Raw genomic sequence first — 25,988 nt, 5'->3', positions numbered from 1 at the left:
CGCGGCAGGCATAAGAATAAACGTTTTGATTTGAAAATGAAAAACAAAAGCATCCAAGCTGCGAAGGACTTCTGTAGCTTTATACTTGTCATATTTTACTGTTTCGAAAACTGCGAACTAAACTGTAGTAAGATTGTTTTTGTCGCTAAGAAAACTGGTTAAAGAAAAGATAAAGACGTAGACACACAAAGAAAGCATACAACGGCGTAGGGACGTCTAGTCGGTCAAGTGAAAAAGAAAGAAATGAGCTCGTTTAAGTTAGGTCTATTTTATTTCACTTTGAAGCCTGCTCAGAACTGATCCAGACCAGCTCTGCATTTTATTCCAATGGCGGGAACAGTTCTCGGTTGCCTCGAGCAGTTTCGAACAGTGTAAGGCGCGCAGGACGGCATGGAGGAAGAAAAATGTCCTCCATGCAGGACGGGCTCTAGGCTCCAGGCTTGTTGGGAGGCGTGGGCGAAGGACGAAATGAACTCTTCATTGGGGATAGTCTTGGTCTTTTTGCGGGTCTTGTGCAGAGGTCGCGTTAGGCCTATCTTCCGCACTGCTCGTGCTAGACCGCATGGGAGTCCAAACCACGGTTGGATGAATCTACTGAAAAGTGCATTTAGGAGCAGGGTGTCCACTGTGTTAGTGTTAACAGCTATCGTAGGATCGTTGGTGGGGGTATAGTGCCTAGAATATATTCTAGGCACTGTAGTGGGGGTGAAAAATTTCGATAATGACCCAGTTTGGGGCAAAAACAAACGATCTAGGTGGTGTAGATCGCACAAAAACTTTCATCCCACCACACTGTCCACAGTTCCACACTGTGGACGATGTGATGGGATGTAGGTTACCGGCAATTAGGTACTTTCATGTTTTCATGTCAACGCATGAACATCTTGGCAGCTCTTGCAAGTTTGGGTATGAGAAAGATGGAAAAATCCAGGCATTGTGGAGTCTTTCAGATTGATTTTTTTTTAAGTTATACTAGCGGGTCCGCATCACTGGCAAAGATGATATACATAGAAGGAAGGTGTTTGTGTACGAGAAACAGCAGAGAGATGCGGGTGCAAGCACTCCTGTGAAGCTGGGAAAGTTGAAGAGGCCCCAGTGACAATGAAGTAAGGGCAAGAATAAACACAATTTAAAAATTGGTTCACTACCATGGTGGTCCAGTGAAGCTTTTCGTAACTGCAGTGTGGAAGAACAGTTCAATAGGCAAGTCGAAAACTGCAGTGAGGGCCATTGTGTCGGCCACTAACATAGAAAAGAAAAACCATGCCATTAACTACATTCCTCATTTCCAGAGAGCAACCACAACCTTTCTTCTCCAGAAAGACAATCTAATCCACCACTCATGATGGACAGTGAGCCCCCCCCCCCCCTTTTTTTTTTTTGGCAACGTCTATGGCAATGATTCTGGTCTTGGGTGGGCCGAACTAATTAACGTGAGAAGTGAACTAAGAGGAATAAACTTTTTTCCTGTGACCACCAATGACAGTCAAATTATCAACATTATTCTAAGTCTACGCCACTGTGGAAAGAAACTTGTTGACTTAGCTGCTCCTATCCTGCACCACTTGAGTCCGTTGTGCCACCAAATTTAACTCGACCCACTACTGAATTACGTTTCGCCTTGCTTCCTGCTGTCAAGTAGCCATTCTGTTATCTTGGTGTTCCAGCGATGGTCAGTTCAAAAATGTGTACAAGCAATGCAAGCTCCCAGTGATGATCTAGCACCCCGAAAGAAAAGTTAGGTCACCCAAACAAGCCATGGAAAGAAGAATGAAATGTACAAATTATGTCTCTGAAACCGGCATACACTGCACAGCTTTTGGGTTCAGTAGCATCACCAGACAGGCACATTCCCACTAACTTGCAACATCTTTATTGTACATGCTTTGAGTCTCTGTATAATGCATGCAATTATTTGCCCCGTACGTGAACACCGAGTGTGTAACATAGCTGCAACAAAATTAAGTCACTCGCACACTCCCCATCAGTTGTGCTTGGCCCCAAAATGCAAGAGGAACGGATTCCTCTGATAAAGCTGAGCATGTCTTGCAGCGGTGGCTCAGTGGTGGAAGAGCCGCAGTCCGGAGTGCACCAGGGTGATGCCGTACTCGTCGCAAGCCTCCACAACTCCCTGGTCATTGGTGGAACCGCCAGGGCTCACTATGTACTGGACACCGCTCTGCACAAATCCAGCACAGGCATTCAGTACAGTGGCTCCCAACCCCACTTTTGGAGTAATTAATGGATGCAGGGCCTTAAGTTTTGAAATAACAGATGCGCTGCTAGAAATTAAAGCATTTGACAGAGTTCTTGAGGCATACGATGACTAGAAATTTCTACCTTGCACTGATAGCTAGCTTGTCGCAAACTGTGCTTAGCACTTTTTTTAATACAGAAAAATGTGTTCCTTACAGCCACAAAGCAGTGGACAGAGGCTAAATAAGGCTGAGGAGGCTAAACCTGAGTTACAAAATGCGCTGTAGTGGAGACCTATAAATCTTTATAGGTCTCCAAAATTTCAAACACATTGGAATTTGTTTCTCAGCTCATTCAGAAAAACAGCTCTATCGTCATGGGCCAAATTTTACCTACAACAGCTAATTTACCTTGTAAATCACCGATATATGCTTTAAATGTACAAGGCACCGCATGCAGGAATGCATGGCTGAAGAATGATAAACAATAAGACTGCTCGTCAGGTCTACCTACAGTACACCTATCCTGTGCTGCATTTTGCATGCAGAGATTTATACCTCGAAGAATGTATTTGCGAAGCATCAACAGCATGGTGTAATTGTGTTTCTTTATGGGGTGCAGTGAAAAAAAAAAGAAAACCAAAGTGCCTATCTAATTAGGCAAAGTTAATAACCTGAAGCACATGCAGCTAACGAAACAGCAAAAACTTTTTCCATTTGACAACGGGTTAGTGTATATGCTTGCCTGGCAGGGATTTTTGGCGACAGTTGCAACGCCCATACCTTGTATGCAATATTTTGAAGAAAACCGTGCAAATCTCCAGGTTTTTCTGGAATGCCCAAACATTGTCAAAGAACACTGGCTAGTGTGCTACTTTTCTGGGCGTAGCTGAGTATCGCACAACCTAAACTTGTATTGATCCACTGAGGATAGCTTTGGACAGTGTGATCACTTTCATTTCCTAGCTGGTCAGAGGCGTTCCAAGCTGTCATTACTGCCCTTCCCATGCTAGAAAAAATATGCACATGCATAATGTTTTGTAAGGAAGCCTCTTAGAATTGTTTGTTCGGCATGCATTGAGTTGCACCGAGTGCAACTGCCTGTTACTGCAGCTCACAAAGCCAAGGTCGAAAAATTGTGATACCTGGGCTATGAAGCTTAATAGCCATAATGGAGGGTAAGAGTTTAATTTCAACTGCCTTGCAATCTTTAACACATGCAAAATTCTGCCCACAAAGGAGACTTTCCTGCATCACAAAAACAGTCACTGTGGTGACGTACTGAGCCTGGTGCTCATCTAGGCCAAATTTCCCTACCGCCACATTGGCAAGGTTGCATGTTATTTAGTCGCTGCTTGAGGTAACTGCCAAACAAGAACAGAAAATGCTGTTTGTTGAGAAAGCCTGTATGTCCAGGCGATAGGTAATGCACATCATAAAGCCCCTGCACTGGCAGTGATAAATGTAGACAGTGCAACAATTGCAAGTTTCACTGCACACATCACAGAGCTATAACAGCATGCAACACAAATGTTATCACAGTTGACACTAAAACCCTTACAATCGAGTAACATTTGGGAACTGCTTTACTAGAGCTAGTTTACTACAGCTAGTCCCTCCTCAACCTAGGAATATAATATGTACTGTAATGAAGGCAAAAAGGGCGGTAACCTGGCGTGCACGGTCAATGTTGTCCCTGAACGGGAAGAAAGCATCCGAGCTGAGGGCCACACTCGACAGCTTGGAGATCCAGGCCTTTTTCTCTTCCTGCAATGAGCAAAATTTGATTTGCACCCCACGTCTTTCTTGATCACCACACTGCAGTCTTGCAGTGGGCACAAACTGAGAGGAGCACGGACAATGACACGCAGTCAGAAAAACAAGGGTGTATCGGACAGGGTTCTTTTTTAGAATTCATTCCTAATCTTGAATGAGTGTGCGTGCGAAACTTCTCAATTGACTGTTGCAACCCAGAATTTCACATTCCCGCTGAAACAAGGTGACATCCAGACCAGATTTTGCGAACTCATCGCTGCACATTTTATAAGCTGCATTAACGATTGTTTAGTGCCGTTAGTTACGGTAGCACTCCCACATCATTGCCACTACAGAAAATTTCTGAGCAGTTGTGGCTAATAACTGCAGGGTTGATGTTCATGTCAGCTGTTGCAGAAAAGTCCTCCTATCAGTTACCTTAGGTGACCTTATTTGGCACAAGGGGTTTTTAGAACAATACAGATCAAGCAGCCATATTGCTGCACAGTCATACCTTGAAATGACAAAATTCAATATCATTGAAATCGTGAAAACAATGAAGTGCCAAGATTTCCGAAAGCTCCGCTATGTACGCACCTCAGTCAGCTGAGGCACTGGGTTCTCAACAGAGTTGTGGTACTGCTCCAGTGGCATATCCTATGTATGACAAGAGAGAGGGAGAGAAAAGCATTACGGTGAAACAAAAACACCCTCTAGAGCAAGAAACTTCCAAAGGACAGACCAGGGGCATGGCCATACCTGTCCAAAGACTCCGCCCACATAGACGTCGATGATGTTGGAGATCTCGGCACGCTTGACGCCTTTCTTGAAGGACATGTTCTTGATGTTGGGGTGCTGCCTCAGCCACCTGGTGGTAACAACAAGCATTCGGCCTCAGTACAAGTGCACTGGCACCTACGGTATGTCCCCGAAACTCACCCTCCCAAGATGTATGGTATAATGATACATGGATGACTTGTAACGACGTATACCCATGTATCGTCAGAACAAAAGTATTGCCTCCGATAGTACATTTGCACTGCAAAGTCACAGATAGCTAAACCAAGGATGCTAGTGGAATGAGTGTCCACACACATACTATTTTGCTCAAAGCAACCGTAGTACTTAACAGGCAAGCACTTGCACGATGCCTATTTGAACAAAACACTAGGCAGGCACATGCTAGTTGGTGGATGCATAGAGTTCACATTCTGTAGCCAGAAAACAGACCCAGAGGAAAAAAAGAGGTGCACTGAGTGCCCTTTGAGCTTTCCCTTGCCCATGTCTGCTTTAATACATGCCAGAACAGGAGAGTAAAGAAGCCAGTGAATGCAACAAGGGCAAAACACTTTGCATCTTCTGCCGTTAATCACCTCTCTCCCAACATCTGGGGGCAACAATGGCACCCGTGAATTGACACAATCACATGACTGCACGGATTGTCTGTGAAAGTTCGGCACTGTGTTACAGTTTTACGCCCAATTTGAGGCAAACAATACGACACCCATGAAGAGCACCAACTCACCAGTTGTTAGCCTTGTCACCAGCCAGGCGTGTGCAGTGGATGCGGGACTGCTGGCCAGCGCCGATTCCAATCACCTGCAAGCACAAAATCAGAGTTTAGTTTATCATCAGACAAATGCGTGCTCTTTCAGTCCATATGGAGGAGAATCAGGATTGACTTTTCGAGCATGCTTCATGAGTCGCTACTCCTACACTGCCTGTTTCAAGTCCAATGAAAAAAAGGCACTAGGATGCCAGATGATGTGAAAAACAGATTCTGGATGTAGGAGTCAGGCAGTACTGTGCCTGCACATAGCAGGTATCAGCCAAATCTGCAGCAGCGCTAGCAGTACTGCACTGTAGCGTGGTTGCAATGATAGTGACATGCTGTGTTGTGGTGTATGAGCCTTTCTTTTGCAATGATGGCTGGCTTCCGCCATATTTCCTTTTCCCATTTGTCGCAACATTCGTTCGACAAATTGGAAATGAACAACATTTGTTCATTCGAAATGTGATGTTATCTGACAATTCTGTCGCGACACTTACCCTATGTTACCCCCCTTACTCAATGCCCTGCAATAGGGGCCTGTAAGGTATTTTTAAACAAATAAATAAACAGTGACAGTACTGAAAGATTCACTGACAATAACTGCTATACTTGCTACAACCATGCCTATGGCACCATTTTATGACATGTCTATGATGCTGTCTACGACACTACGACTATGACGTTATGGTGGCACATGTGGTGATGCCATTTTTGTTGACGACGGTTGCGGACAGCAGTGTTGCGAAAGTACAAATACAATTTTGTAAGCACCCCATGTTTATCCTACCCGAACTTAGTGATCAAATTTGTGGCGCTATTTCAAGTTGTTGCCTACCATGGCACTGCTAAGTGGGAATGAGATTACCATCGCTCCCTTCTGACATAGCATGAAAACTTCAATCGCACTTGGGGAACCAGGATTAGGTTTGATTGCGATTAAAGCTGACCATGTAGCAGCTCCCGGTGCATATTCAGTTCAATCAAGTTTGACTTAATTGTAATTGAAAGTGCCTGCATGACAGGGGTACTAGGTGCTGCAAAAGGGAACACATACTGTCACTTGTGTCCAGTTAGCTGAATGGTACATGTAACATTCCATGCAGGTAAAAGCACAAAAAATGAAACAACAAAGACTGTGCCACTTTCTAGTGCACCTGCATAATTCACACAAGAAGGAATTTAGATTTGCGATGCATACTGAGAAGGTTAACACCCACCTGTCCGTCCTTGGCGTAGCAGACAGAGTTAGACTGGGTGTACTTGAGTGCGATGGTGGCCACAATCAGATCCCGGATGGCGGACTCTGGGAGCTGGGCACGAGAACATTCGCACCCACAGATAAGCTTACAGAGCACTGTTATTTACGTTCAAGCACTTGCACTCCCAAAAAAGGAAGAGGCTTTTCTCCAATGACAGGCAGCCTGATATCTCACTAAACATGAGAGCAGACACTTTTTTTAGGTAAAAATGCTAATGTCACAATCAGTGTTACATCTCTGAAAAATTGTTTGCTGCTCTAGACAACGTACACCAATCAATCTACACTTACCTTTGCTTCGAATCGACTGCTTTAGCCAAGGCTTCGAATTTGGCAGTCATACTAAAAAAATTGAAAGTTTGAATTGCCTGGTCTAATGAGGTGCTCAAGGTGGTGCGCCTACTTACACTTTTGTTCTTGGAGACGATGTTGGTGAAGAGTGCACGATCAATCTTGGCATCGTTGCGACGCTGTTCAAGGGTCAGTCCAAACAGCGTGCGGGACTCCATGGGCGTTGGCTCGTAGCTAGCATCAATCTGACGGAAACATAAAAAAACTCTGTTCGTACACTGAGCAATCTTCGGAATCCACACCCCAAAGTGTCAAAAAAGAAAAAAAGAAAAAGGCAAACAAAATGCAGGAGCAGATGCTGCAAACCCAAAAATTGTATTGCTTTAGGGTGCAGCATCACACGCTACAATTAAGACTTTACAGATCACCCTTGCAAAATTCATCAATTCATCATAGCACACCACCTTACATTCCGTGTGCCTTTGAAGGAAATGATCAGGTGTTCCTCCTAGTGGCTATCGGGAATGCGTCGTACGTGGGCGGACTCACCTTCAGCACGCAGTAGTTTCCCCCCTTCTTCTTGGCCAAAATAGCCAGGGCTTCTTGGGAGTACCCAGGCGCAATCACCCCATCAGAAACCTGCACAAGATGACCACAAGACACAAGCAAACGAGCTGCACACCACACTGCATCAATGGTGCAGGCCTAACTAGGGCTGGAGGGCATTAGAATGCACAATTGCTGGTTTTTGTGGCTTCTGGAGAAAGTTCTATTAGAAGTGCCCAGCAACATGCTGCAGTTTTTGGTATGAAAGTGCCAACTTTGTACAGCTTGTACCCTTTTATTTATAACAGTTAGCCTTTTGATTAAAAAGTGTCATTACGTAATTATGCCCCAAACAACCCTAGCTAAAATTTCAATTGCAATTTCCACAAATGGTGCTAGCAACTACTGAAGCCTACTGGTTAGTGGACAGTCAGAAGCTTAATTAAGCTAGAAAGAAGCCTCGCAGTGCTTCTCTTTACGATGCGTGTTTCACGTAACTGGGACCAACATTCAAAGTTTAGAACGAAAAATTTTGCAGCAGCAAAAAAGACTAGTAACCTTTCGAAGTGCAGTGAACCATCCCACCCATTTTTGCATTATGCCTATTTACAAACTTAGTTGAGTTACATTACTAAAATGAATAGAGAAAAAATTTCACTTGCGAATGGCACGCAGCTAGCTCCAGAAATTTTAGTGCTACATATATACCCAAACGGAAAGTGCGATGGCGGCCGAGAGCTCATCACACCTCTAGGCAAGGCAACAACTTGGCACTGATGATAGAAAAGCCCACATTGGCAAGGCCTCAGGACAAGCCTGGGATGACGTCTCGGAAGGATTGACTTTTCAAAAGCTTGGCTATGGCTGGCTATTCGACAGCGCCAAATAATTCGAAAATATCGAATACCTGCATTTGGATCGGAGCGAATAACGAATAGAGAGCAATCTGATCGAATATTTGACAACACCGAATATCCACCCATCCTTACTCTAAAGAGAATGTGCCAAATTCAAACTACCAGTGGCTGGAGCACATCACTAATTCAGTGTGTTGCATTGTGCGGTTGCAGCCACCATTGTAAAGCAAGCGTGTAAACTAAAACACACTGCCGTGATTGCACTTTCTATATCATTAGGGCCCCATAAATTCCCCCATACAAGAGATTCAATATTTTCAGATATTCTACAGCTGTGTACTTGAATACCGTATTTACTCGCGTAATGAACCCACTTTTTTTCCGGAAAATTCAGCATGAATTTGGGGGGAGGGTTCATTATGCGGGAAAAAAATTGCAAGAGAATTTTAAAAGTTGAAATTTCATACAATAAAGTTAAGAGAAGCGCTTACATACAGAGCCTTACCATTTTCGTAAAAACGCGTATTTTATTTGCAACTCGCCATTGCGTCCCTTCGCCATGGAGCTTCCCTCCTCACTGAAGTCACTTGCGGCCACACTTGTCGGCACCGTCTTCCGTGCCGTCAAGGCAATCGAAATTTCTTTTCCGACGCTGGCAAACTTCCTCTGGGCCCACGAAACGCATGGCGACCCCTGTTCACTGCCCGAAAACCTCTCGTTTTCGCCCATAGCCTACACGCACTGGGTCAACACTGAAGTGCCACACAGCTGCACCATTTCCATGTGCAGCGCATGCTCCGCCACCGTAGTTTAGAACGCCACGCAGCAGGACCACAAAAAAAGGTTGGAACACAGCTGAACAACAAAACCACGGAGCGTAATGGCGAAGTCACGTAACAGCAAGAGCAGAGGAGTGCGGAGTACGTTTAGTGCTTTGTTCGCATGCCGGCGGAACAAGATTAAACATCAAATAGCAGGGAAGAAGTGCGGAGTACGTTTGGTGCTTTGTTCGCATGCCGCAACGTTTTTATGGTGTAAGATTTGTTTTGCATTCAACAGGTGGCGCACCGCAAACACGCAATTTTTAAATTCTAAGCCACGGCATTCGCGCTCACATCTCCGGCTACTGATGGGATTTTTTTTTCTTGAACATTTTTAGCATTTCTGCGCGTATTGTAGCACGATATCAAGTTACTGCGATCGCCTACAGCATCAGCAACCATGCTTAAATAAAAACATTACCGCCGCATTTTTTATTCAGTGACAGAAAAGTAAATTCTCAACAAGAAAAGTGGGGGGAGGGTTCATTACGCGAGTGGGTTCATTATGCGAGTAAACACTGTATCTTAAACTGAGTTCATTGGTTTAAAAAACACGTTTTGTCTTATTTCCTTTTTAACTAATGGAAAGGGCAATGTGGTCTACCACACCCAGAGGAACGATCAGCCATGTACCTCACGTGACACGATTCGTGCAGTCACAGCATCGCACTCGTCAGACAGGGCCAAGAAGTCGCCAAACGAGGACATGCGGTCCGCACCTGGCGAAAGTGAAGGGCAGAAGCAAACCACATTACATCAGCCCATCACCTTGGAAAAGCAGAAAGGGCAATGGACATAAAAAAGAAACTGGGAGGCCAGCCGAATTGAGTTTTTCAGAAATTGTTACTAGTTACGAGTCGACATGAAGATGCCCGAGGCAAGATGCAAGATGCCTGGGGCGATTAATTCAACACACTTAAAAAATTCGTGTTTCGGGCTTATTCACTCAGTGAACAAGGCTTCCGTACGGAAGCCGCAACGTTTTTGTTACCCCTTATAATAAACCTTCGGTCAGTGACCACAAGTTTTTTAACTATGAACCTTTTACCTGACCGTACGAGATTTCATCAAACCTTGGATTTCATTTGACATGGACAGTACAACGAAAACTATTTTACAATTAATAAAGGACAAATTCTGAATGTGCAACACTTCAGAGCAGCGAATTCAACTGCACTTCCTTTCCTTCTACCATAACAATACAGAAACAGAAGTTGAAGAAGAAAAAAAAGGATGTGCTGATGGCAGATGCAAGACATGCAACTATAATTACCGGGTGCTCGTGAAATGAAGGCCCAGCAAAAACGTGTCACGAAGCAATATTGCACAAGGGCTAATGCGACAGCTGTTTACACAGGTGGCTCACCTCGGGCCCTGGCGTAGGCAGTGGCAATGGGTGTCAGTTCATCGAAGAGGTCGTCCACCATGCACAGCTTGGCCTCGTCACGTGACAGCGGCACACCCACGGCAGCACCTTGAAAAAAAGGGCACCACAGGTCACGCACCTTGTTGCTTCCCCAAGCCCGTTAGAAAAAAGCCCCACTATTACTATTCCTGCTTTCCCTTTGTGAGCAAAGCAGGCAGAACGATCAAAGGTTATCGTGTCTGTGGTTCACTAAGATGGGAACTATTTGAAGCCAGCAAAATTCTCCGGAATTAACTCTTTCCGCTGCACTTTCGAGGAACTGGTGTTGTTCTGACTTCACAACAATTCAGTGTGGAGGGCAGCAGATGCCACTGGGTTTCTTGCAGCGCTTAAATTATCACCAATGATTGCGATGCAAAATCCCCTAGTGCAAAATTTGAGTACAACTCTCTAGGTATTTCAATTCTGCAACATACTGAGGAAGAGAATTTGAGAGAGACGTACGTACTTTGGCACCACGAGAGACCTCAGCTGATAGATCTCTGTGTTTCCAGCTACAATATCAGTGGACGCGTTCACCACCTACCTTAGCGATGAAGTCAATGGTGAATGGACTGTGGTGCGCTATTCTGCCACCGTTTCTTAGCAGGCCACTGCTGTGGAGCACATCTCGTGGGGCACTCTGCTTTCCTCCTTGTTCTTTTATTATACCCTCCTCCGCTTCCCTCCTTCCACTACATTCCTCCGCTTTCGTCCTTGCGCTCTCTTCACTGTAACAGTCATCAAAACTCCCCTGCACCCTGCATTAATCCCTTTCACCCTCCCCTATGCTCTCTGTTCACTCAGTTACACCGATGGCAACGTCAACGCCCCTCAACACACGAACGGACACCTAAGAGCGGCACTCTAAAAGAGAAGCAGCACATTAGTTAAGCACTTGTACAGAACTTCAGCATCTGAATTCAGCATCAGGCACTGCATGTTGGTTCTCAGCTACCGTTCAAGCTAACATAGCTCGATTGGAGTAGAATTTCGTTAGGCCATAAACGGTAGAGAGGCAATTAAAATATAACTTGTGGAATGGGAGTACAGCTCAACCATTATAACAACGCTGGCAATTACACTCGCTAGGAGGTTTGACAACTACTTTTCGACATCTTTAACCACTACTTGGAATGTCCAGCTACTTGTGAAAAGACGTCTTTGGTGACCATCTCGAACGTGCTCTGCAGGAGGCGACCTCTCCTCTGCCACGAATGACAGCCTCTTACCAGCAGGACTGACGTGCTTGAAGGAAGTTGCCGCCGGGATGCCCAGGGCAGCCTTGAGCTCCTTGACCAACTGCCAGGCATTGAGTGCGTCGCACAGGTTGATGAAGCCAGGAGATCCGTTCAGCACTGCACACATTGCGTGACAGTTTGGTACGAGATGAACACAGCCACACTAGTGATGCGATGCCAACCCTTGTCATTGGCTCGGAAGCAATGAGTGACCCTGGATTTGAGACACTGATAAGTTGCCACAGCAGCTCCTATTCTGCAATACTGCATTTGAAGTAATTTGAAGTACCTAGGAGTAAATTTCGGCACTTGCCATAAACACGTTTTTGTTTTTCTGCTGCCGCCTGTCATCTTGAACTGGGTAGTACATCTCTGTGCCCTCTGACCCCTCCACCCACGCAACGGCCTGAAGGAGAAGAGGAGGGGTGCGAGGGGAGTACTACCGGAGAGGGGCAGCTGGGGAAGGCTTGTGCAGAGCTGGGCGGGCACCTGGTGCGGGTTGGTGCCGTAGCGCAGGGGCAGGCAGGCCACCCCGCTCAGGTACTGCTTGCGGAAGTAGTCCGAGATGGCCGCGTCGTACTGGGCCGTGTGCAGGAACGCCTGCGCCACAACCGACAGTCAGCGGGTGCACCACCAACCCAATGCCCGGCAGGAACTGATACTGCTGAACTTGTGCGCAAGGGCAATGGTCGGTTAAAGAGGCCATGCAGATAAAACACGGGTTTGGTTCATTCGATAAACTGCCTCGTTAGAATCATTCTGACACCACTTTTAACGCACACTTCGCTCAAATAAGCTTTATAAAAAAGGGAATGGCCATGCGACCCACTGGCTTGTTTCCCGCAACAGAACCTATGATGTCATATGACCAACTGTGCGATTGGCTGAGGCCGGCAAAAGCAAACGCAAATTAGGCAGGGCTTATAAGCTTGCCAAATGAGATATTTGCGCTTAAATTTAGGGCACATCCCTTTTATAGCAATGAGAATGGTGGGGTGAACAATGAAAGTTACGAAAATACACGTAAACATAGAAGTACCGATGCGCACTGCTGTTGGCACTGGGCATACTATGCTTGTTTTAGCTGCACAGCAGCCCATCCCTGTGGAGGTCTTCCACGACACTGGCCGATTGGCAAAAGCGACGTTGTCTTACATGACCCTGTTTATAGAGAATACTGGCCCATGTTTCACGATACGATTACTTTCTACCGTAACAAAAACAAGCCAGGAGCAAACACGGTCAAAAACAAAACAACAGTGGACAACGGTCCACAGCTGTCTATGGTAGCGCCATTTTCAAGGACTAACGGTAAGCAAGGCTGTAGAGCCGAAAGACACACTGGAAGTTCGTTTGAATACTCGCACTCATGACTTCATGGCAGACATCATGAAAACACACGCTTTGGCGGGAGAATGAAAATTTTAACCTAAATTGATCAATTTCGCACTGAATACGGCATCATTTGCTGCCGGACGAGCGCTAGGGGCACTATAAAACACGAAATCTTTCGAATAAAACAAACTTGCATTTTGTCTGCATGGCCCCTGTAAAGGTGTTTTCTTGAAGTTTTTTAAAGGCACTTTCTTGCCAACCTTGCAACTTTTCACCCCCTTATGCACAAAACACTGGTCCTGAAACTACAGCTGGATGTTAGAAGAGTCTGCACCAACAATTACAGTATTATTTTTTTTCATTTCACACATTAGCATTGTGTCTGACCATTGCTGAAATGCCTCCATGTCAGACTGCCGGACACACACATGCGCAGCAAGCAGGGAACTGAGCGTACTTTGACAGCCAGTCGCTTCCTTGTCTCCAGCGAGGTTTGGCGCAAAGGAGATGACAGCAACTCTTGGGCCACCCTGAAGAAACAATAGATGGCCCTCATCATGTACATGCACCCACATTGCACCTGTCACCATGCCTCAAATTGATGCTGATGTTTACCCCGTTCTTTGAACGCTGCATTATTGGCACTCATAATAAAAGCAAATATGAGAAAACAGAAAAGCGCAACCCTCTCTTACAATAGTCTCAAAAAAAAAAAAAAAAAAAAAGCATCTAGTAGTTCGCCTACACCACAAAGCCGTCACCGTTCCCTACACTAGACTAGACTAGACTGACTTTTCTGGCATTTATTTTTCACATCAACATTTCATGTGTGTATACAAACTAAACTAAAAAGAAAGATTTATGCAACCAAGTGACATCTTTCTGTGTCCACAGCCAGCCTGAGCTTGCTTCGCAGTTTTGTCACTCTGTGGGTTTCGTCCCACTACTTTATCGATGCTTTGCTGCGAGGAACTTGTTGCACGCACCCGTCACAACTGGCGTGCTCCAGGCAGCCAATCTTTTGTGGACATCGCCAGATTCCCATGGAGTTCTCAGTGTCCATGTCGGGCTTTTTGTGGTCGCAAAGATCCACACCAGTTTCACCTTCTCGTACAAAACACATGTAAGTGGAACTGATTTTTATAAACTGAAATTCACTGCCGCTGCTGCTGAATGGGCTATGAGGCATGCGGCAGTGAAGGACTACACAATAATTTAGACCACCTGGGTTTTTTTTCTTTAAAGGAGCCATGAAGAGAAAATACAAGTTTGGTTCATTCAAAAGATTGCCTCGTTAGAATCATTTTGACACCACTTTTAACGTAAACTTCGGTCAAATAAGCTACATAATTATGAAAAAAGGAAATGGCCATGCGACCCACCAGCTCATTTCCCGCAACTGAACCTATGATGTCACATGAGCTCAGCTCTGCGATTGGCGGAGGCCGGCAGAAGCAGACGCAAATTAGGTAGAGCTTACAAACTAGCCGAACGAGCGATTAGCGCGTAAATTTAGGGCGCATTCATTACAAAGGAATAAGAATGATGGGACAAACAGTGGAAGTTACGAAAGCACATGTAAACATAGAAGTACTGATGCGTACTGCTGTTCGTACTGCGCACAGCATGCTTGATTTAGCTGCACAGCACTACGGGGCTTGGGGTTGTCTCAGACGACACTGGCCGATTGACGCAAGCAACGGTGTCTTACGTGACCACAGTTGTCGAGCGAGCACTGTTTCAGGGAATGAATATTTTCTCCTAGAACAAAAATAAGCCACGTTTAAATACGGGCAAAAACAAACCAAACGCTTGCCACGGTATGGTGGCGCCATCTAGGTTCGGGAAACGTAAAGAAACGCGGGAACAAACCAACACCGCTATACAGGGTGGAGACAACCTTTCAACGGTCCCGTGCCGCCGCGATTGGGCCAACGTGCTCATTGCGTTGTTCTTTTCGTTTCCCACGAGACCTAGCAACGCGAAACAGACAATATGATTCAAAATTCTTTAGTAAACCGCTTTGCGGCGATAATTTTAGAGCGGTTTTGACACAATGACTTGCTTCGGTGGCGAGCGAGCGACCCAAAATGGCGGCGCCAGCGTATACTTGTCTCGACCCTGTACGGCGGATGCGTGAATGAAGGTATTCTAGGCTGCAGAGCGGTCGGTTCCTGTGATGTCATTGCAGACCCCGAACACAAACGATTTAGCGGGAAAATCAAAATTTTAACCTGAATTGTTTAATTTCTCAGTGAATAAAGCATCGTTTGTATCCGGACAAGCGCTGGGGGCACTATAAAACACAAAATCTTTCGAATAAAACCAACTTGCATTTTCTCTTCATGGCTCCTTTAACAAGCGCCTGCATCCAGTACAGGCGGGCCTTGTATTTTGCCTTCATCAGCAGTCGTGTGGAGTGGGAAAAGTAGTGGAGAGATGCAGTGGGTTTAGCTCACCCGTCGTAGTCAGCAGGGTCACAGATGATAGTCACGCGCTCATGGTTCTTGGCAGCTGCCCTCAGGAGAGTAACACCACCTGAAAAAGGAGGAAGCAGCGCAGGGTCGCATATTGCAGCTGATAATGCAAAGAAGAAGCTTAAGGAAAGGGCACACACCCTATCACGTTGGCAGGCCCACACAACCTGGACTACGCTTAAAAGCTACACCTCGACGAAGGGCACAAAATGTTGGCCATTCTAAGTATTGCTAAGCAATTTGAAAACAAAGCTTACAGTTAGTTAAAAATATTAGAAGTGTGAGAGTATCAAGTTTGGGACTGCAAATTGAATACAAATAGTTCAACCTCACTGCGAATCAAATTGAATATTTCAAATATGAATAGTAAAAACTGACTGTATATTGAATCGAATATTTTCAAATATCAAATTTAAATATTTTCAAACTTGAATATTTTCAAATATGAATGGTAAAAACTGACCAAATATTGAATATTTTCAAATATCAATATCCTTGCTTTAGTGCATGTGGACTTTTTAAAACAGCTTCAAAAAAGACAACTTAGGTAGTCAGGGTTTTACATCCTTCTCAGCATTCATTACTAGTTCCCGATTAAAAAAGGGGGTACAAAAAATTAGAAGTGAAAGATTAAGGCAAGATGGTCCAGCAACGGAACAAAATTTGGCATATATTGTCATGAAGAAATGTGGGTTCCTCAACATGCTGCGAATGCAGGAAGTATATTTGACTGGCTGCAGTTCCTCCAGTCATTGAAAAAGGGCCTGTGCTAGGTGTACTGCCTGGCATGACCAGCACCTTGCTGCAAGCATTGGCAGCAAATAACTTATGATTCCTCACTCGTACCACTGCATTGACACAAAACCTGCTTTACAAAGGTGGTGTTCCACTTAGATTAACATTAAAACTTCGATGATACGTCAAAAAAAAAAAAAAACGCAAGGGGGAAACGTACCATCCAGGAAAACATACTATCCGTAAGAAACGTACTACAGGAAATTTTTAGCGTTCACAATTGAGAGTGTACTAACCGGGAAATCGTATGAACCGAGAACGTATCAACGGGGTTCTAATAGTTGTAATAGCCGAGTACGACTGCACAAAACGACACAGCCACAGGCACACACACATACCAGAAACTTCCAAGTAAATTTAATCCCGCACTGTGCAAAACTAACACTGAAATAGCAATGACAGTGCATGCGCTGGCAGTCGTTGCTATTTCAGTACATAATGTGACACAGAGACACTAAATTTCGCTGGAAATTTGCACTGTGTGTGTCCCTTCTCTGTTGTTTTGCACAATCGCACTTAAGTAATGGATCACCAACATGCCTAGAATGCTCGTTACACACAAGGTTTACACGTGTTAGGCATTTTTGCAAAGCTTGAGCGTAGTGCCAGAAAGCTAACCTACAAGAGCATGCCATGCAGTGAAGCCTGAAAGTTCCCATGTCATCTGGTGAACAGGGTAGTGGGCAGCATCGGACATAGGCAAGCTTTTCAGTGGGACGGGATTCACTTCAGCCCCAGGCTAGGAAACGAGGTGGGGTGGCGCTTAGGTGGGAGAGCGGTAGCTTTTTTAGGGGGCCCCGCGCAGCTAAGGAAGGCAAACTAGGAGACAAAGGGGAAGCAAGAGACACATGCACACTCAACGCGGGGAGGCAGCCAGGCCTAGAGCTAAACGGAGAACCTACGGACGTAACTGAGAGCGTTGACAGAAGCCATTTAAGTGGAAACAATGGAGCAAACAACTCTGTAAACGACAAAAACAGACCCCGTAAGCGGAGAGGGAAAAACAAATGCAATAAATATTTAATCAGCTACATAAATATGCAGGGAGGCAGAAAGCCAGATAAGTGGGTGGAAATTCAAAAGCAACTTGAACGGGAAGGAATAGACGTGTACGCTTTAGCCGAGACTCACCTCCGGGACCTAGAAGCCCCACCTATCATAGACAATTATGTCTGGGAAGGTTGCAACAGGACCACAGGAATGAAGAAAGGGGGAGGTGTTGGCATGCTCATTAAACAAGGGACCGACTGGCAGAGAGTGCATGAAAGTTGTAAAGAGCATCTATGGGTTAGAGGCACCATAGAGGGGAAAAATACATGGTTAGGAGTGGTGTATCTGTGGACCGGAAGTAGTGCTAAGGAAGAAAATGAGGAAATGGTAAACTGTTTGAGAAGAGATATAAACGAGTTCAAAGATTTGGGCGAAATAATCATAGTTGGAGATATGAATGGCCATATAGAAGGTTTGGATGGATACACAGACCACAACGGTTCTCTAGTGATAGATCTATGTCAGGAAAACCGGCTTGTAATAGTAAACACGGAAAGCAAGTGTGACGGACAAATAACGTGGAAAAGCGGTAACAGGCAGTCCAGCATAGACTACGGTTTAGTATCCGAGACAGTATACGGAAGGCTGCGGGAAATGAGGATAGATGAAAATGGAACAGACAGCTTAGGAAGCGACCACAAGCGGTTTAGCTTGCACTTTGGAGGCGCAACCCGGACAAATGCAGAAATAGGTACAATAGGAGGAAATAATTTGAATAATGAGCAGTTAAAGATCATCGCTGATAGATTGGAAGATGAAATCAAAAAAATACCCATGCAAAAATTGGGATTACGATGAAATAATTGCGTCCATAAAGGGTAAGATTAATGAAGAAAAGGAACGAAACCGATGGAAAGGGAAGAGAAAGCCGAGAAGCTGGTGGAATAAGGAAATAAAAGAGGCTATCGACCAGCGAAGAAAGGCGTCGAGAGAACATAGAGAAGCAAAAAGAACTAGTATGGAACCGGAGGTAGTGAAGGAAAAGTGGGATGTCTACCATGGGAAAAAACTAGAAGTGCAGAAAATGGTGCAAGCGAAGATCAAGCAGAAAAGCGAACAATGGATGGCAGAAATACGGAAGAAGGACAAAAGCGCATCCAAGAAGTTTTGGAACCATGTAAAATCACTAAGCTCAAAAAACGATAACCATCAAAAATTCCTGATTGATGAGGAGGGGGAACATTTAGAAGGAGAGCACGCGTTGGCGCATATTCATCGAGTGATTAGTGAGAAGTTTAGGATAATAGTGGTAGGGAAACCGGCACCGATAACATCAGCGCCACAAAAGACTGCGGAAAGGGAAATAAGTTTGAGCAACCTTGATTGGAAAAAAGCAGAGCAAAAGGTTTCCCCTCAGACAGCAGTGGGCCCGGACGGAATACCAATGCAACTGATAAACCTATTTGGACCTAAAAGTAAGGAATCGTTTATGAGGGCAATAGATAAGGTAATAGAAACCAAACAAGTACCAGAGGACTGGTTAGAAAGTAGGATGAATTTAATATATAAAGGCAGAGGAGACAAAGCCAGTATTGAGTCATACAGACCACTCACAGTAACGTCAGTGGTGTATAGATTCGTAATGCAGGCGATAAAATCAGAAATTCAAGCATGGATGGAAGAAAATGAAATACTTGGGGAACTGCAGAATGGATTTAGACAAGACAGGCGACTGGATGACAATCTGTTCGTGATAACGCAATGCATTGAAATTGCGAAAGCACAGAATAGACCACTATGGATTACGTTCTTGGACATTAAAGGGGCATATGACAACGTAAACAGAGAACGGCTGTGGAGAATGTTGAAACTCCAGGGATTAGATGACGAGTTAGTACAGTTCCTTATAGCAATCTATAAAGACAATAGAGTGCACCTTACTTGGGAAGGACAGAAATGCGCCCGGCAGGTCAACATCCATCGGGGACTGAAACAGGGATGCCCTTTGAGCCCAATACTGTTCATGCTTTACATGGCAGGGTTAGAAAAGAAACTGGAAGAAAGTCAAGTAGGGTTTAGCCTAACCCATATGCTGCAAGGCGAAGTGGTACAACAGCATATTCCGGGAATGTTATACGCAGACGACATTGTTCTTTTAGCTGATAACCAAACCGATATGCAGCGGCTAATAAATATTTGCGGCCAGGAAGCCACTGACCTCGGGTTAAATTTCGGTGCAGAAAAATCAGGAATAATGGTTTTCAATGACGCTACCACCGACGTAGTGTCTATCCAGCAAGGCGAATTACCTAGAGTCAAGGAATATAAATATTTGGGAGTGTGGATAAACGAAGGGGATAGCTACTTAAGTACTCACGAGGAGCAACTTAAGGTTAAGGGAAAGCGAAACGCAGCTATAATGAAGCATAGAGCTCTGTGGGGGTATAACAAATATGAAGTAGTAAGAGGAATGTGGAAAGGAGTAATGGTTCCGGGTCTCACGTTTGCGAATGCTGTACTCTGCTTAAAATCAGACGTTCTATCACGCCTTGAAGTAAACCAGAGAACGGTAGGACGTCTGGCCTTAGGCGCGCATGGAAAAACAACTAACGAAGCAGTTCAGGGAGATATGGGCTGGGCGTCGTTTGAAGTTAGAGAAGCTCAGAGTAAAATATGCTTTGAGATGAGGTTGAGGGCAATGGATCAACGAAGGTGGGCAGCTAAGGTTTTTAGGTACCTATACTTGAAAAGCGTGGACACGCAGTGGTTAAGAAAGACTAGAAGGCTAACGATGAAATACGGAAAGAACAGTGGGGAATCCAAAACAGCCAAGGTAACCAAAAAAGAGGCAAGGCAGATTGAAACGAATAAATGGAGGGAAAAAATGGAAGCCAAAACGTCGTTAGAGATGTACAGGGCTGAGAAGATGATCATCAGAAAGGAAAATTTCTACGATAATTCCCAGGGCAGTGCTTTGCTTTTTGAGGCTAGAGCAGGTTGCCTGCGAACTAAGAGTTTTGTGGGGAAGTATTCACAAAATGATGGGTTATGCGTGGTCTGCGGAAAAGAAACAGAAACTATGCGGCACATCGTGCTAGAATGTGAGGGTATCCATCCAAATCTACATGAAGGGAATATTGGGCTGTCAGAAGCCTTAGAATTTAAGGGTATCACAAAAGAAGTTAACTTCAAGGCTGTCGAGGGGACGAAAAGAAGATTAGAATGCTGGTGGACGAAAAGCAGAGAGGGGAATATTGCCTAGGACAGTTACCACTTGTAACAGAAAAAAAAAAGTATTTTGTGCCTAATAAGCTTTTTGTGCCTGCCCTAAGCAGCGCTAGTATTGAACCAAAAGTGTAAAACATAGGTATATTAGTCTTTTTTGGTAAGATGACATGTCATCACCCCGATACAAAGGGGAAACCAATATAAATCATCATCATCATCATCATCATCATCATCTGGCAGTGCCCAAAAATTTATGGTTCTATATTACTCGTAAATTTCAATCACTCGAAAACTTTGAATACTGCGAATCTCTTCTTGTGCTAGCAACTTGACAGTGCCTAGGCCTTTCATCTACTCCGCGGCAAAAGTTTTTGCATGCCCCCGTGCTCGTACCAATGTCCACCTGCTCCACAGCTTCAGCCACACTGGTGTTGGGCTTGGAGACCGCCTCCACAAAGGGGTACAGGTTGCACACGACCACACTGCGAAGCACATCCAAGTACACACACGTCAGCGCTACCTACCAGGCACACACACACACACTGCACAGTGTCTCATCCACCAGTCGGTTCATGCGAGCATGTGCCTGAACAAGCTGTTCTTCCCTTTCCTCAATTACGAGCCGAGACTACAAGGACTTTCAGTTTCACTTTAAGATCACCACAGGGGCTGATTAGGCATTCTTCAGAAATGGCTAATCATTGCAGAAATTTTCTTCCTGGCTTCCATTCCCCCCCACCCCACCCCCCTGCTTTAAAACAAGAGTTGTTTTCCATTGCTCCCCTGGATACACCTGGTGCAGTTACATTGTTTCCCTTCAGAAAATTTCTGCGAGAACCCATCCCTAACTGAAGGCAATTTATTCAGGTTACCCCCAAAGGCCCTCTAGCAGAGGGCATTAGTAGGGGGGTGTCAATAATTCATTCAACTCCCATTTGGCTATGTTTTAACTACCAAACATTAGTGCAGATCAAAGGCACTTGTTACAGAAACAAAGCACCGGCTGCCTCCAGCAAAAAACTGGGTGAGCTCAGGTTTGCTAAGGAATGGCAGCACAAGAACCTACCACCAAATTGACACGAGATCAAAAAAACTGAAGAGCACAGATGATTCAAGGAAATTTGGCGTCCGCGCAGCCAAATCACCAACCTGACATAGTCGTAGCCCCGGTTCTTCATGTCTGCAAGGTCGCTGTCTGTCTTGCGGGCCAGGATGCCTGGTCAGCATTGCAACAAAGACAAAGGGTGCAGGAGAGGTCAGCTGTTCCCCTTCACTGTTTTGGCAGGACCACAAGGCAGCCTTGAAACACTCCCTGAAGGCTTTGATTTTAATGAACGCGTGTTCATCCAACATTTATGCATAGCCCTCCCTCCCTCCCTCCCTCCCTCCCTCCCTCCTCTCTCTCTCTCTCTCTCTCTCTCTCTCTCTCTCTCTCTCTCTCTCTCTCTCTCTCTCTCTCTCTCTCTCTCTCTCTCTCTCTCTCTCTCTCTCTCTCTCTCTCTCTCTCTCTTAATGAACGCGTGTTCATCCAACATTTATGCATAGCTCTCTCTCTCTCTCCTCTCTCTCTCTCTGCAGTCAATTGATACAAAAATATTTTAACTATGAAACAAATAAATACGCTGGGTGTATGTATTTCATCGTCATCTTCTTCTGCATCATCACCTTCATCAAAGGCTGTCATATCAAAGGCTGTTGCATGAGTTACAATTCCCCTTGCATTCAGGCCACAATACAGTAGTTGAAGGCTGCTTCCTACTGCTTAACATGAAGCAAAAGGCCCATCAGAATATGGAGGCACCGATTTCATCACAGTTACCTGACCGGATCAAAAACGACCACTCAGACTGGCAGCACTGGATTTTTTTCTCTGCCCTCAACAGCTAGACCAACAGCCAGCCAGCAATCATGTACTCATATTCATCTATGCGAACTCAGGGGAGGCTAAAAAGTTAGATTAGCATTACCAAAAGGTTATGGTTACTACTACTGATCAGCAGGAAGTCAAACAACCTGAATTAGAGTGAGCTTTGATTGCTAAATGCCAGCCACTTACATCATTGCAATAAGGATCTCAAGAAACATTTGATAGTATAAGGCCTGCTTAGTACGTTGGATGGATGCACAAGGAAGATTCACTCATAAATGATGCACCCATATGATTCGATTTCCGAAGTATGCACCTACCTCCATGCACAGCTGGATGCAGAGTCTTGACTCGACCACCTAGCATTTCAGGTGCCCCTGTCACTTCAGACACATCCCTGCAAGCAGCAAATAGGTGGTAAATATATATATATAATGTCAGAAAACTCTTATGCTAAACACCAGCATTAAAAATAGTGTACTGTGCACATCTCATCTTTTCGAAGTTGTACCAAAATTCCAAGTTGTACCAAATCTCGATGCCCAAGTGTTCACCTGGGTGAACACACAGGTAAAAAATGCCCACCTGAGATTCCGATGGGCCAAACCAGTTCTTCTGTTCCTTTTAGTAAACCATGTCAATGCTCTAGTATCACCAACTAGCCCAAACAGAATCTGAGTCAAATAATTATGCAATGCTCCACAAAAATGCACTTTAATTGTTTCCCCACGATTCTATATGAACATATTATGAAAACTGCCAGTAAAGAGTGCGTATACGAGAAAACATCTGAACTCCAGTAAATCACTGGCTGACGTACGTGCAGTTTGTAATGGCAGACGCACTGCATCGGGTGGGTTGAATGCACTGCAAATGTTGTGGTTGTACGTATACAACTTCTATAAACTGTTCTCAGAATTCATTTCTTTATCAGTTCTAGTTTCCGTTTGACACGCTGATCGCACACAACTATGCACGCAGCTAGAAGCCTCTCTGGACCACATCACCGAGAGAAAATGAAACTGAAGACTAAACTTAGAAGACTCAGATGAGAATCTCACTTGGCTTGAAGTCGGTGCATGCCGCACTACCTTGATAGCTGTATCCGAGAGCAACGCCTTTGAATATCTTGCAAGCTTTTACACACATTTCTTCTTCCCTCAGTAGCAATGTTTTTCTTATGGTGCGTGTCTTGGCCAAATTTCTGTGGTGGGTATGTCCTGTGTGCTACCTTTTTCCTGTGACTAGCTGTCACAGGCCAACAGCTAGCCCTTTTAAGGTAAACTCTCCTGACACCTTGCTTGTTTATTACAGTTCTGTGCAGAACTACTGCTGTGCTGCCCTCCCTATATAGGCACTTTCTGAACTTAAGTCTCAGAAATTATGACGCTTTCGATAAAACTTTTCACAACATATCAAAGCTTTTCAAGGAGAATTTCTTTAGTCTTATAAGACACGAACAATTTTGAGACAAAATCTAGGTTCAGAAAATCAGCCAGCTATATGACGCGTACAAAACAGCAGACATGTTGAGTTGTTAGGCACAAGAGCTGCATCGAAGTAAAAGCAAAAGGCCGGGGTCTTTTTGTGGGGCTGCTCACCTCACAGGGAGGCCAATGTCCCGAATGGCTTTGGCCGTGCCCCCCGATGCCACCAGACGCAAGCCAGCCTGCTGCAGTTTGCGGGCCAAGTCCAGCAGGCCAGTCTTATTGGAAACACTCAGGATGGCTGCATGCAGCACAAACTCTGCTCAGTTCATTCAAGCAGGTGCAGGTGAAATGGTGGTATCATTTGGGCACAACAGTACTTTTTTTTTTTTTTTTCAGTCTACGGAAGACACCAGTGGTTCGCTTCTTTTTTCGACCCAGCGCATGCTGATAGGGAGGGTACAAGAAGCCAGCAATGACCAGGGCATCCCGTAATAGCGGACGCTCCCCACCGGTGATCTCCCCATCCTGCACCATTAGGCTCGAAATTAAAGACATGTTTATTCTCCTTCTCTTTCTCTCTCATTTCATTTCTTAGATACCGTGGGTGGGGGATACTTTTTGGTACCTTGGGCCAGAACATACAAACGGAGTTCTCAATCCAGTAATAAATATAAATAAAAACATCTTGCAGCTTCTTTTTTTTTTTTTTTTTTTTTTTTTCCAGAAATGGGTAACTCGTGTTGCTCAGTTGGAGGTACCGGTTGACATATGTCAAACGTCACTAAAAAAGACAACGTCACTGAAAAATCTTGTGACCGCATAATGAACAGGCTGCTTTTAATTACGTTTAACAGTTCCCGCGTATGGTTCCACGTTGGCGGTTGCGGAAAAACTCTGCGGATATGGATTTTCGACGAGCACGCGACTTGTAAGGAATTTGACGCCATTGAAAATAGGCGTCTGTGATTGGCTGTGACAAACAGCAGAGCCAATCGCAATCAAATGTTTAATGCAGTTTCCGATTCGTAAACATGTTTACGTGCTGAGGAAGTTCTGTTCTACCGCGCAAGCTAGGCGGCATAAACTGCTTTGTGGACCCGCCCCCGAAACGGCCCTCAGCTGCTTCTGCTAAATCGGCCGAGGGCACCGAGGGGTCATAAGATGACCAAGCGGTCACTGAGCGATCACGCTGCGCGCCTCATTCTCAAGGTCGCCCGGACGCGATGAGCGTTTGAGGCGTTATCTTTTTACTTTTCCTCGTCAAAACTAAACAACATTAAAGAATGAATGCATGCACTTTTATTAAACACTTGTTTTGTGCTAATCAGTGCATGACTGGCACTTCACAAAACCGGAAGGGGTACTTCCGCGCGTGCGAGCGCGCGAATACGGATAACGTTTCACAAAAAATTAAGAACAACCGGAAGCACGGGACTCTGGGATGGCCGCAGGAACGGCGTGCACTGTCGAATTTACATATGAACTGCCCGACAAGCAACAAAATCAACAAATTCACAACACGTAGCGGCTTAGCAGTCGCTGAGGATGCTATACTGTATACTTATCCCATCAATTTTCTCAGCCGCTGGAAGGGTGTTAATCCACGCCACAGGTACTATACGTGCTTTGGATAATTACCACGCCCACATTGCAAGTAGGTGCGAAAAAGTTCGTACCGAGTTCACCGGTGCCTGCCATCGTGCTTGATCGGCTTCCAAGAGGAAAAGTGATCCAGCGGAGCCGGCGACACAAGATCCCCGGCCGCAAAGAAGTTTGGGCGAGAGTTCCTGCGAGAAGGGTATGGGCCGACCCTACCGATAAACTGATAGCCGTCTCCGCGTAATATCCGAGCCATGTAATAACCCGGTAGTGTGACACGTAATGTCGGCTTCTGAAAACGGCGTATGCAACACGACGAGCAGGCAAGCGCCAATTGTAGCAAATC

General features: G+C 45.1%; 1 protein-coding gene across 1 annotated transcript; it reads right to left on the bottom strand.

Annotated features, from left to right (window-relative positions):
- Positions 1-1,858: 1,858 nt before the first annotated feature.
- On the bottom strand, positions 1,859-25,879 carry LOC144178424 (bifunctional purine biosynthesis protein ATIC). The gene is made up of 19 exons (XM_077706276.1): positions 25,720-25,879; positions 24,215-24,341; positions 22,934-23,010; positions 21,896-21,962; positions 21,140-21,228; positions 15,716-15,794; positions 13,714-13,786; positions 12,365-12,521; positions 11,913-12,038; positions 10,642-10,749; positions 9,909-9,994; positions 7,601-7,690; positions 7,168-7,296; positions 6,720-6,812; positions 5,476-5,549; positions 4,710-4,818; positions 4,548-4,607; positions 3,867-3,962; positions 1,859-2,179 (listed from the first exon to the last, which is right to left on the bottom strand). Exons 1-19 carry the CDS (start codon positions 25,739-25,741, stop codon positions 2,060-2,062), a joined length of 1,782 nt encoding a protein of 593 aa, XP_077562402.1. The 5' UTR covers positions 25,742-25,879; the 3' UTR covers positions 1,859-2,059.
- Positions 25,880-25,988: the final 109 nt, after the last annotated feature.

Source organism: Haemaphysalis longicornis, unplaced genomic scaffold (genome assembly GCF_048455015.1).
Source record: "Haemaphysalis longicornis isolate Haplotype H1 unplaced genomic scaffold, Haemaphysalis longicornis Haplotype H1 scaffold_4, whole genome shotgun sequence".
NCBI lineage: Eukaryota > Metazoa > Arthropoda > Arachnida > Ixodida > Ixodidae > Haemaphysalis > Haemaphysalis longicornis.
This window is presented reverse-complemented; position numbering and strand designations above follow the sequence as displayed.

What these genes read in the sequence shown, in the direction of transcription:
- LOC144178424 (XM_077706276.1), bottom strand. Translation starts at nt 25,741, where the DNA reads ATGGCAGGCACCGGTGAACTCG. An exon ending in GCATCCAGCTGTGCATGGAG is followed by an intron (nt 21,963 to 22,933) that starts GTAGGTGCATAC and finishes AATGCTGACCAG; the next exon opens with GCATCCTGGCCCGCAAGACA. An exon ending in TCCCCAGCTGCCCCTCTCCG is followed by an intron (nt 12,039 to 12,364) that starts GTAGTACTCCCC and finishes CAATGTGTGCAG; the next exon opens with TGCTGAACGGATCTCCTGGC.